The sequence below is a fragment of the Temnothorax curvispinosus genome, unplaced genomic scaffold (assembly GCF_003070985.1).
Source record: "Temnothorax curvispinosus isolate PA1 unplaced genomic scaffold, ASM307098v1 QBEX01008747.1, whole genome shotgun sequence".
In the NCBI taxonomy this organism is placed as follows: domain Eukaryota; kingdom Metazoa; phylum Arthropoda; class Insecta; order Hymenoptera; family Formicidae; genus Temnothorax; species Temnothorax curvispinosus.
The window spans coordinates 1-11,801 of NW_020218527.1; the positions used below are offsets into that span (position 1 = coordinate 1).

General features: G+C 36.1%; 2 protein-coding genes across 2 annotated transcripts; both read right to left on the bottom strand.

Annotated features, from left to right (window-relative positions):
- Window positions 1-773: 773 nt before the first annotated feature.
- Window positions 774-5,686, bottom strand: LOC112458159 (protein unc-45 homolog B-like). The gene is made up of 5 exons (XM_025021613.1): window positions 5,549-5,686; window positions 4,090-4,512; window positions 3,465-3,794; window positions 2,945-3,382; window positions 774-2,600 (listed from the first exon to the last, which is right to left on the bottom strand). Exons 2-5 carry the CDS (start codon window positions 4,498-4,500, stop codon window positions 879-881), a joined length of 2,901 nt encoding a protein of 966 aa, XP_024877381.1. The 5' UTR covers window positions 4,501-4,512; window positions 5,549-5,686; the 3' UTR covers window positions 774-878.
- LOC112458154 (protein unc-45 homolog B-like) lies at window positions 5,508-10,454 on the bottom strand. Its single transcript, XM_025021603.1, is given in 6 exon segments — window positions 5,508-5,516; window positions 6,179-7,198; window positions 7,201-7,839; window positions 8,871-9,311; window positions 9,386-9,715; window positions 10,039-10,454. Coding segments are annotated over 6 exon segments (2,850 nt in total). The 5' UTR covers window positions 10,450-10,454.
- Window positions 10,455-11,801: the final 1,347 nt, after the last annotated feature.

Below are 11,801 nucleotides of genomic sequence, written 5' to 3' on the forward strand. Positions count from 1 at the left end.
GATATAGAATTCGGTCGGTAATACAAACGTCTTTAGGATCCCCTTAACACAATCATATATGTAAATATTGATTTACTATATACATATATTGATATTAAGTATATATATTTTTATTTTTATTATATATATATATATAATAAAAAAATTAAAAATATATAATTAATATCAATATATCGTTAAATTGTAATAGGTCTTGCTCAATTTTTGCACCAATTTATCATTAGACATCAGCACTGCGCAGACCTTGCGCGTATTTTGTAGTATATTTGCCCGTATATTGCCGCCAAAGTGTCGTCAGGCAGCGCTACACCAGATTTTTCTCGATTTTTGCCGCCAATTTATTGTTAGAGTGCTCAACGCAAATTTTGCTCAATTTTTGCTGCCAATTTGTTGTCGGCCGGGTTACATGGCCACATTTGCTTACATTTTGTTGGCAATTTGCTATCTAATTATGTTAGCAGATTTTGTTACATATTTGCTAGCATTTTGTCGACATTATTTGTTAAATCAAATTCTGTATTAAATTTGTATCCTTCTTGTCAACATTTGTAGCAAGATTTTACAAAATCTGTTTTCGACAGACTTGGCTATCTGGGTATGTCTCCGTGTATTATTTTATGCAGTATTAATATCATACTTCGGCAATTTATATAACAAATTAGCTGTATGTATGCCCTGCACAGTAATCATGTATTTAACGATATACAAACACGAATATAGTAATTATTTACGATCGCACAACTACGTTACAAACGACAAAATTGTAAAAGAAATTTAAATGCAACATTTATTTTATTATTTAAAACACTTTATTTGACATATAAGGAATATATAGGACATATAGATCTCAAATATTTTGTCATCTTTCAACAAAGACATCATCGTCCTGTTAGTATCCTTCCGAATTCTGAGTATATGTTTAAGGGTACATTTTTAGTATGTTCATATACCCATAACTTCTTTTCCAAACGATTTAGAAGGTCTAATTGTCCTAATCGACATGCTGTATCACGTTCCCATCTTATTATGACGAGTGCTTCTTTACTAGATCGTTCAGCAACAGCCTCTAAAGCAATGGATGTCAATTCCTTGATATTCTTGTTTTGCACGGTATTGTTCTTGTTTAATGCCTTCAGTAGTTCCATTATGTCTGTTTCGATGAGTTTTGCAGCAACGTCTTCCATACTTCTTATCATACTTAGCACAAATATAATACCCATTTCCTGTATTTTACTGCTTGGATTAGTGAGTAAAAAGCGTAGGAATTCCAGCCAGAAATTCGAGTCAAAAACTTTCTTACAAGCGTCTTTGTTGGCCACCGTCAGCTTCACTAGAGCTGCTGCTGCTGCGAACTTAATATCTTGATTCTCGTCCTTGTACAATAACATAAGATAATCAACTCGAGAATTATCCTGCTCGAAACACTGGATAGCGACTTCACGGCTTAATATCAAAATGTTTATAAGATTTGCAGATGCCAATTTCAAAAGATAGTCTCCCTCGTACACAAAAGCTTCAATTTTCTGAAATACTCCTTCTTTGAATATATATTCTCGCATGCTGTCGTTGACGTCAGCTAGATTGCACAAAGCTGTTAGAGACTGGCAATTCTCATTAACGGAACACTCCGGGTTCAGAAGATTTACGATCGGTTGAACAACCTTCGTGATTAATTGACCAGGAAATATAACCTCGGGACATTTCGTGAGTGCCAAACAGACCAGGGCTAGCGAAGCCTGCTTCTTTCCCTTGACTGTGCCATCCAGCGCCAACGACAACAATGCCTCCGTGCCGCCTTCATCAACAACCATTTCTCTCAATGTCTGTTCACTGCATATCGCGTTGAAAACGCGCGCTATCAATTCCTTGCAGTTCTGATTGTCCGTTTTGGCGACGTCCACCAGATCGCTGATCACACCGGCCTTTGCTAATGCGCACAATCTTTCTTCGAAGTTGTCGTCATCCAGTTCAGATTCCTCGGGAAAATGATATTTGACAAACTTTGTCAATTCTATCATCTTGGGTTCTTGCTCGTCATAAGCGTTGCACAAGTTCACCAACGTCGTAAGCATGCCGAAGAGAACAGACTGATCAGCAGTCTCGGCAATCTCGATCATCGTAAAAATGGCTTCTAGATCCTCGATCAACTCCTCTTTGACTTTAGCATTGAAAGTGAGATACGACAGACCTTTTACGGCCCACTCTTTCATATTCTTTTCTTTCTTTGGATTAGTCAACAATCGTCTGCAAGCCTCAGCCAATTTCTTGGCCGCTCCATCCGCGAACGGTCTGATAGTCACGTCTGAGTCTCCGGAACTACCCATCTCGCAAAATCGCACTAACGCTCGAACCCGAACTAAATCATCCTTGGATTGACATAGCTTTTTCAATACATCTACACCCTGATTTACAATCGCGCGGGCTTTGTCTTTTTTGGTCATAGCGGCAACGATACATTCGAGAGCTACTTTCTGTTGCAATACATCATCCGTTCCTGCCATAACGAGGATCATTTCTAAAATCCCTCCTTTAGCCACAACTGTGTTTCCAACCTCCAATGGGCCCAATAATAAAACTGTTATCGCAACTACTACACGTACCTGTAAAACAATAGATTAACAAGTCATTAATTTTTACGTTTCGTGAAACAATATTGATTTAAAATCAAGGAAGCTACAGTATTATTTAATTTTGATAGAAAATAGCAGAAATTTCTAGTAAATTACGCTTCAGAAAATGCTACAGATGTCAAAGTCATATTCTTCAATTCGATTATTCTGTTATAACCATATTTTAATTTAAAACTTACAGACTATATGCAATATCGACAACCGAAAAGGAGATTTTCTTTGACATTTTTGCTTTAAAACTAGAGTTTAAATGCTCAAATCGGCTATAGTTAAAAAGATCGCTAAGAAAAGATCGAAAGTTGCAAAATTCATACTTTAGATTCTATGTCTGGCGAATGCAATTTATCTTCAATAAATTCATCAACGGCGTTGATAAATGTTTTCTTATCATCATAGTACACGTTTTCATATATTTTTGCTAAGCACGCACTGATTATAGTTTGCGTGGAAGATGTGATGTCCAGCAAAGATTCAGAATAGTATTCCTCCATTTCACTGGCTACCTCCATCAATCTTTGCACACCGCGAAGTTCGATAAATCGGTTGGCCCAACCTAACGTAGTTACACAATGAATATTACTCATAATAAGTTTTATTATTGCGTCTCTAGCAAGGCCTTTTAACGTCCTACTCGTTATACTGTACGACAAGCACAACATAATCGTGTCTATTTCCCTTTGCGCCTCGCACAAATCCTCATTGGGATTTGAATCGGGTTTATTATTCATGTCGATGTAAGTGTTCAATATATTCTAAATCAAAATATGTACAATAAATTTTTAATTACTGAAATACGTGTAAAATAAAACTACATGTATTTTACTCGATATTTACCTGTAAACAATATTGAGACGCGTTAACTCTCTTTATAGACGTGCTATTTATCATTTCCAGACACCAAGGCAAACCAACGTATTTCATAACGGACTCGGTTCGAGTAAGATTTTTTTCGCATAACACGCCTACAATACGAATCGCGCTACAGATCACTTCCTCGTTCTTTTCCACTTTCACAAGTTGTGCGATTTTTGATACACCTTCCTTTTTGAAGATTTCCGCGGCACCAGTTTCGTCACGTGCGAGCACAAGCAAATCATTCATAGCGATTTCACGTTCCTTTTCATTTGCGTTCACGTCAAATGCTAGATCCAGCATTTCTGATACCTAATATAAAGCAAAATTAAACATATACTTAAATATAATAATCTGCAATAACTGTGACATTATATTCGTATGATGTAATTTTTACCCGTATAGTATGCAGACTATTAATTAACAAGAACTAATAATTATATAATAAAAGACAAAAACTCATATCCATTTGTCAAATTTTGTGTGATATTGAAACAAAAACTTACTGATACTTACATGAAGAATGTATTGCATTTTTATTCTCTTATCTAGATTAAATTATCATGTCTTGCAAGTTGACAAACTTGTAATAGTTACGTATATTTACCTTGGCACTAATATGTGACTTTTCCTTACGACGTTCTTGTACAATTTCACGTAAGTGCTCCACTACGCGTTGAAAATCTTCGTTATTAGGATTTAATGAAATAATAATCTCTGCATCCTGATATGCCTCCTCGAATCTTCCTAACGCTTCTAGTGCTTTACATCTTCGATACAATGCTTTGTTACAGCATATCTTTAACGCACTATTGCAGTCATCAATAACTTTCTCGTAATCGCTCAGCTGTAAATAAATACCAGCTCGATTTCTGTAGTACATTCCTTTGTATGTTTTGTTCTCTTCTAGTTTCAGTGCGTTTGTGTAGTGACTTAATGCTTCTGACAAATTGCCTTTCCTAGACTCTTCGTAACCCTTAGCGTACCATTGCAGTGCACTCATATGTGACTCTGTCATGGTGGAATAACTCTGCAACACAAATTATATGATGTTACATTATATGTTTTAACGTAGAAAGAGTCTGACATTTATAATACCATATCTCTTGATGATACATGTATTATCTTAAATATAAAAAGCACAGTTATTACTAAATAATTATATGCATGTATGAGACAATAGGCCTGTTGATTTTAGCTGAACTACTTGCACAGTTCAGCTAAAACGAACAGGCCTAATACATGCATAATGGATCAAAAATATATGCACAGTTCAATAATAGCAATGCAACTTCTAGTGTGAGACATGCATGTAAATTAGTGTAATAAATTGTTGCAATGATTTTTATATTATAAAGTTGACTTTCGTTGAACATTGGAAAACAGACGTTAATCATTGAAGTCATCATTCAGCGTTCGTTCTCAGAATTTCCAGAAGCCGCTTGTGCATATTATACAGTGTGGAACTATCCAGATGACTTATGATGCTACATGCAAATATTTGATTTCATTTTAACGTGAAAGATGCAATTATATACGCTTCGTTGCAAGAAGCAATTTACACCCCTCCCTTTTTTGCGTCGGAAATTCAACTTTCCAACGAAAGAGAGTCTGGGAAAGGCGAGTGATTCATCTGAGACGTGCGATAAATTTTAACTTGCGCGAGGATGAATATCATTCCATCGATATTTTCTCTTACATAAAAGTACTTAACCCTTCGCAGAACACGTGGGGTTTTCAAGACCCACTCGATATTTCAAATTCGACGATTTCAAATTTTACGGAGATTTTAATTGGGCATAAAAGACCCAGGTATTCGACGATAGTAGCAGAATTGTTCTGCGAAGGGTTAAGGTACCATCAATCGAGTATTTGTTTTTCAATTTTTAATACATCTCGAGTTCTTTGTTCGTTTCTTGAGTTATTAATGACCTCGTGTGCTCTCTCGTGTGATTTTTTTCCCGATTATTATTACTAACGTATCCCGTATAACTTTTAACAGCCTTTGTTACATTGGATCTTCGTTTAGACTGTCTGCAAAACAAAACAGAATGTAAATTCTTTACCTGTCGGATAGTTTCCTCTTCGTAACGTTCGTTCGTGCTGCTCAAACCTTAACTTTCTCTACTTTTCAATTGATCAACCTTTCAACAGTTTCAACGAGTGCAACTAAATAAACCGGCAAGCATTAATGTTAGATTAGATTGAGGGACACTACTGAGAAGTGAGAGCGCGGATCGCGGCTTACAACTTAACAAATGAGGTACGACGCTGCATGTCACGTGACTACGTGACTTCCAAAAGCGCGGGCTCGGCCTAGTGATATATGTACGTCTCCGTATATATGTATTATTTCATGCTATATATGCATGTTAATATTCTACTTTGACAAATTTATGTAACAAATAAATTAACTGTATGTAATATGTCTTGCACAGTAAACATATATTTCAAGATATATAAACACAAATATAATTACATGATCGCATGACTACGTTTCAAACGACAAAATTGCAAAAATATAAATGTAACATTTAGTTTATTATTTAAAGCGCTTTATTTGAAATATAAGGAATATATAGGGCACGCAAATTTCGAATAATTTGTCCTTTTTCAACAAAGATTCGTCCTGTTAGTATCCTTCCGAATTCTGAGTATATGTTTAAGGGTACAAGGTTTTTAGTATGTTCATATACCCATAACTTTATTTCCAGACGATTTAGAAGGTCTAATTTCCCTAATCGACGTGCTGTATCACGTTCCCATCTTATTATGATGAGTGCTTCTTTACTAGATCGTTCCGCAACAGCCTCTAAAGCAATGGATGTCAATTCCTTGATATTCTCGTTCTGCACGGTACTGTTCTTGTTTCTTAATGTTCTCAGTAGTTCCATTATTATGCCTGTTTCGAGTTTTGCAGCAACATCTTCCACGCTTCTTATCATACTTAGCACAAATATAACACCCATTTCTTGTATATTATTGCTGGGATTGGTGAGTAAAGAGCGTAGGAATTCCAGCCAGAAATTCGAGTCGAAAACTTTCTTGCAAGCCTCTTTGTTGGCCACCGTCAGCTTCACTAGAGCTGCAGCTGCTGCAAACTTAATATCTTGATTCTCGTCCTTGTACAATAACATAAGATACTCAACTCGAGAATTATCTTGCTCGAAATATTGAATAGCGACTTCACGGCTTAATAACAAAATGTTTATAAGATTTGCAGACGCCAATCTCAAAAGATAATCCCTCTCGTACCTAAAGGCTTCAATCTTCTGAAATATTCCTTCTTTGGATATATGTTCTCGCACGCTGTCGTTGACTTCAGCTAGATTGCACAAAGCTGTTAGAGTCTGGCAATTCTCATTAACGGAACACTCCGGGTACAGAAGACTTACGATCGGTTGAACAACCTCCGTGATTAGTTGACCGCGAATTATAACCTCAGGACGTTTCGTGAGGTTCCGTGCCAAACGGACCAAAGCTAGCGAAGCTTGCTTCTTTCCCTCGACTGTGCCATCCAGCGCTAACGACAACAATGCCTCCGTGCCGCCTTCATCAACAACCATTTCTCTCAATGTCTGTTCACTGCAAATCGCGTTGAAAACGCGTGCTATCAATTCCTTGCAGTTCTGATTGTCCGTTTTAGCGACGTCCACCAGATCGCTGATCACACCGGCCTTTGCTAATGCGCACAATCTTTCTACGGAGTTGTCCAGTCGTCGTCCAGTTCAGGTTCCTCGAGAAAATAATATTTGACAAACTTTGTCAATTCTATCATCTCGTGTTCTTGCTCATCGTCATAAGCGTTACACAAGTTCACCAACGTCGTAAGCACGCCGAAGAGAACCGATCGATCACCAGTCTTGGCGATCTCAATCATCGTATGAATGGCTCTTTTATCCTTGATCAACTCCTGTTTGACTCCGGTGTTGAAAGTCAGATACGACAGACCTTTTATGGCCCATTCTCTCTTTTCTTTCTTTGGATTAATCAACAATCGTCTGCAAGCCTCTGCCAATTCCTTGGTTACTCCGTCCGCGAACGGTCTGATAGTCACATCTGAGTCTCCGGAACTACCCATCTCGCAAAATCGCACTAACGCTCGAACCCGAACTAAATCATCCTTGGATTGACATAGCTTTTTCAATACATCTACACCCTGATTTACAATCGCGCAGGCTTTGTCTTTTTTGGTCATAGCGGCAACGATACATTCGAGAGCTACTTTCTGTTGCAATACATCATCCGTTCCTGCCATAACGAGGATCATTTCTAAAATCCCTCCTTTAGCCACAACTGTGTTTCCAACCTCCAACGGGCCCAATAATAAAACTGTTATCGCAACTACTACACGTACCTGTAAAACAATAGATTAACAAGTCATTAATTTTTACGTTTCGTGAAACAATACTGATTTAAAATCAAGGAAGCTACAGTGTTATTTAACTTTGATAGAAAATAGACATTTTTGATAAATTACGCTTCAGAAAATACTAAATGACAAAGTCATATTCTTCAATAAATTTCGATTACTCTGTTATAACCATATTTTAATTTAAAACTTACAGAATATATACAAACATCGACAACTGAAAAAGAACTGAAAAGTCTTCTTTGACACTTTTATTTAAAAAAAAGATAGTTTAAGGTGGTTCGATGGCTACAACAAAACGCAGAGAATTTCATGAAATTTTAATATGTTGTTCTGCAATGCAAAATAGAATTATGTAAATTTTTTGGGAATTTTTCACCGTCCCGTTTTGAAAAAAATCTACTCCAAAAACCTAAAAAGTACAATTTTAGGAGTAGATTTATTTCAAAACGGGACGGTGAAAAATTCCCAAAAAATTCACATAATTCTATTTTGCATTCCAGAACAACATATTAAAATTGCATGAAACTGGCTGCATTTTTAACATAGGTTCTTATGGTTTTTATGGGAAATGACATATTGCATATACCTTCAGAATGAAATAAGTGCAAGAAAAAATGCAAATGATAAAGAAAAAGAAATTTGCACATGTAACTTAATAATTTACAAATAAATGAGCGAAAGAAAGGGAAAGGTTACCGCACATTTCGTAGAAAAATTAATTATTAAAGCATAAATTGCTTGATTTTTTGTCTGCATAGACTGTCATGGTCGTGAACGACGTGCAACAGCAGCACGCATTATACACGCGGCGACCAATCAGAGCAATCCCCTTCATTCCCACTACTTCAAACGCTAGTGCGCTGTTTCCAGAACCCCCGCGTCCCACTACTCCCTCCGATGAAGCCATCGAACCTCCTTAAATTGCTCAAATCGGCTATAGTTAAAAAGACTCGGCCTTTCATTTTCAAACAATTTAAATGACAAGAAAAGATCGAAAGTTGCAAAATTCATACTTTAGATTCTATGTCAGGCGAATGCAATTTATCTTCAATAAATTCATCAATGGCGTTGATAAATGTTTTCTTATCATCATAGTACACGTTTTCATATATTTTTGCTAAGCACACACTAGTTATAGTTTGCGTGGAGGATGTGATGTTCATCGAGAATTTGTATTTGTATTCCTCCGTTTCACTGGCTACCTCCATCAATCTTTGCACACCGCGAAGTTCGACAAATCGTTTGGCCCAATCTAACTTAGTTACGCAATGAATGTTATGCATAATAAGTTCTATTATTGCGTCTCTAGCAAGGCCTGTTAACGTTATACTCGTTATACTGTACGACAAACACAACAGAATGGTGTCTATTTCCTTCTTATGCGCCGCGCACAAAGCCTCGTCGGGTTTTGAATAGAGTTTATTAGTCACACCGCTGTAAGTGTTCAATATATTCTGAAATCGAAATATGCAATAAATTTTTAATTACTGAAATATATGTAAATACATTTATTTTACTCGATCTTTACCTGTAAACAATATTGAGACGCATTAACTCTCTGTATAGATGTGCTGTTCATTATTTCCAGGAACCGAGGCAAACCGACGGATTTCATAACAGACTCGGTTCGACTAATATTGTTTTTGCATAACTCGCCCACAATACGAATCGCGCTACAGATTACTTCCTCGTTCGTGTCCACTTTCACAAGTTGTGCGATTTTCAATACACCTTCCTTTTTGAAGATCTCCTCGACACCAGCTTCGTCACGTGTGAGCACAAGCAAATTATTCATAGCGACTTCACGTCCCTTCTCACTTACGTTCACGTCAAATGCTTGATCCAGCAAATTTGATACCTAATACAAAACAAAATTAAGCGTATACTTAAATATAATGATCTGCAATAAAAATTTAAATAACTGTAACAACTAACATTATATTTGTATGATGTAATTTTTACCCGTAGTGTGCAGACTATTATTTAACAAGAATTAATAATTATATAATAAAAGACAAAAACTCAAATCCATTTGTCAAATTATGTGTGATATTGAAACAAAAACTCTTACTAATACTCAAATCCAGTATGAAATATATATTTCATTTTTATTCTCTTATCTAGATTAAATTACCATGTCTTGCGAGTTGACGAACTTTTATAACAGTTACGTATATTTACCTTGGCACTAATTTTTATATCTTTATTGCGACGATCTTGTACAATTTCACGTAAGCGCGTCGCTACGGGCTGAATAACTTTGTTATTGGGATCACATGAAATAATGATCTCCGCGTCCCGAAATGCCTCCTCGAATTTGTCTAACGCTATTAGTGCTTGATATCTGTGATACAGTATTTTGTTACAACATATTATTAACGCATTGTTGCAGTCTTCAACCACTTTCTCGTAATTGCCCAGCTTTAAATAAGTAGCAATTCGATTTCCATAGTACATTCTTTTGTCATGATCGTTCTCTTCTACATTCAGTGCGTTTGTGTAGTGACTTAATGCTTCAGACCAATTGCCTTTTTCAAACTCTTCATTACCCTTCTCGTTCCATTCCTTTGCACTCACAACTGACTTCGCCATGGTGGAATAACTGTACAACCCAAATTATATGATGTTACATTATATGTTTTAACATAGAAAGACTCTGACATTTCATATCGTGTCTTTTATTTATATATGTATTATCTTAAACGCAAAAAGCATAGAAGATGAAATTATTACTAAAGAATTATATGCATGAGACAATAAATATATATGTATAATGGATAAAGAATAAACGCACAGTTTAATAATAACAATACAATTTCAAGTGTGTAATCTGCATGTAAATTGTAATCAATTGTTGCAATAATTTCTATATCAGAAAGTTGACTTTCGTCAAACATTGGCAAACAACACAGAAGAAGTCAATCATTTAAAGTAATTATTTAGTGTTCGTTCTCAGAATCTCCAGAAGCTGTTTGTGCATATTAGACAATGTGAAACTATCCAGACAACTTATGACGCTGTATGCAAATATAGAGATGCAATTATGTACGCTATGCTGGAAGAGTCAGGAACAATTTACATTTCCTCCCTTTTTTACGTCGGAAATTTAACTTCTTCGACGAAAGAAAGTCTAAGAAAGGCGAGCGAATTACCTGAAACGCGCGATAAAGCGTGAGGATGAATCTCATTCCTTCGACATTTTTTCTTACGTAAAAAAATAATACCGTCAACCGAGTATTTGTTTTTCAGTTTTTAATGCATCTAGACTTCTTTGTTCATTTCTTGAATTATTAATAACCTCGTGTGCTCTCGTGTGGTTTCTTTTCCCGATTATTACTAACGTATCTCACATCATTTTCAACAGCCTTTGTTATATTTGTTACGTGCGAACAAAATTTTAGTCTTTTAATAACCAAGAGTGCTAATTGATATTAAAATCTTTAAATAGCCAAGAATGCTAATCGATATTGATTAATTATCCGATTTTTCATGGAGACAGTTCTCTGGCCGTGGTTCACAGGGAATCGAGTGTTACACTTGGTGATAAGACCTTCCTCCTCCCTTAGGATAAGACAATGAAATGGTGGGAAGCTCAGGCGGGGAGGTTCTCGCCATTTAAGTATAAATAAGAGCGAAGGATTAATTCAGTAGTTATTCGAAGTCCGGAGTTTTTAGTAATCGATACTTTATCAAAAATCTAACTCGTAATTATTCGAAGTCCGGAGTTTTGAGTAGTCGATACTCTATTGTCAAAATCTAAACTCGTAGTAAGAACTTTAAAACCGTATTTAACATTTGTAATCGAGTTTTCCGGAATAAAGGTAATTTTAATTTTGAAACTAATTTCATATCCAAAACCTTTTTAATTTCATCACTCCTAACTGTCGCTGCCAAACTGCGTGGCAACAGGAGATTTCCTATTATTCTTGTCGCTGCCAAAAGCG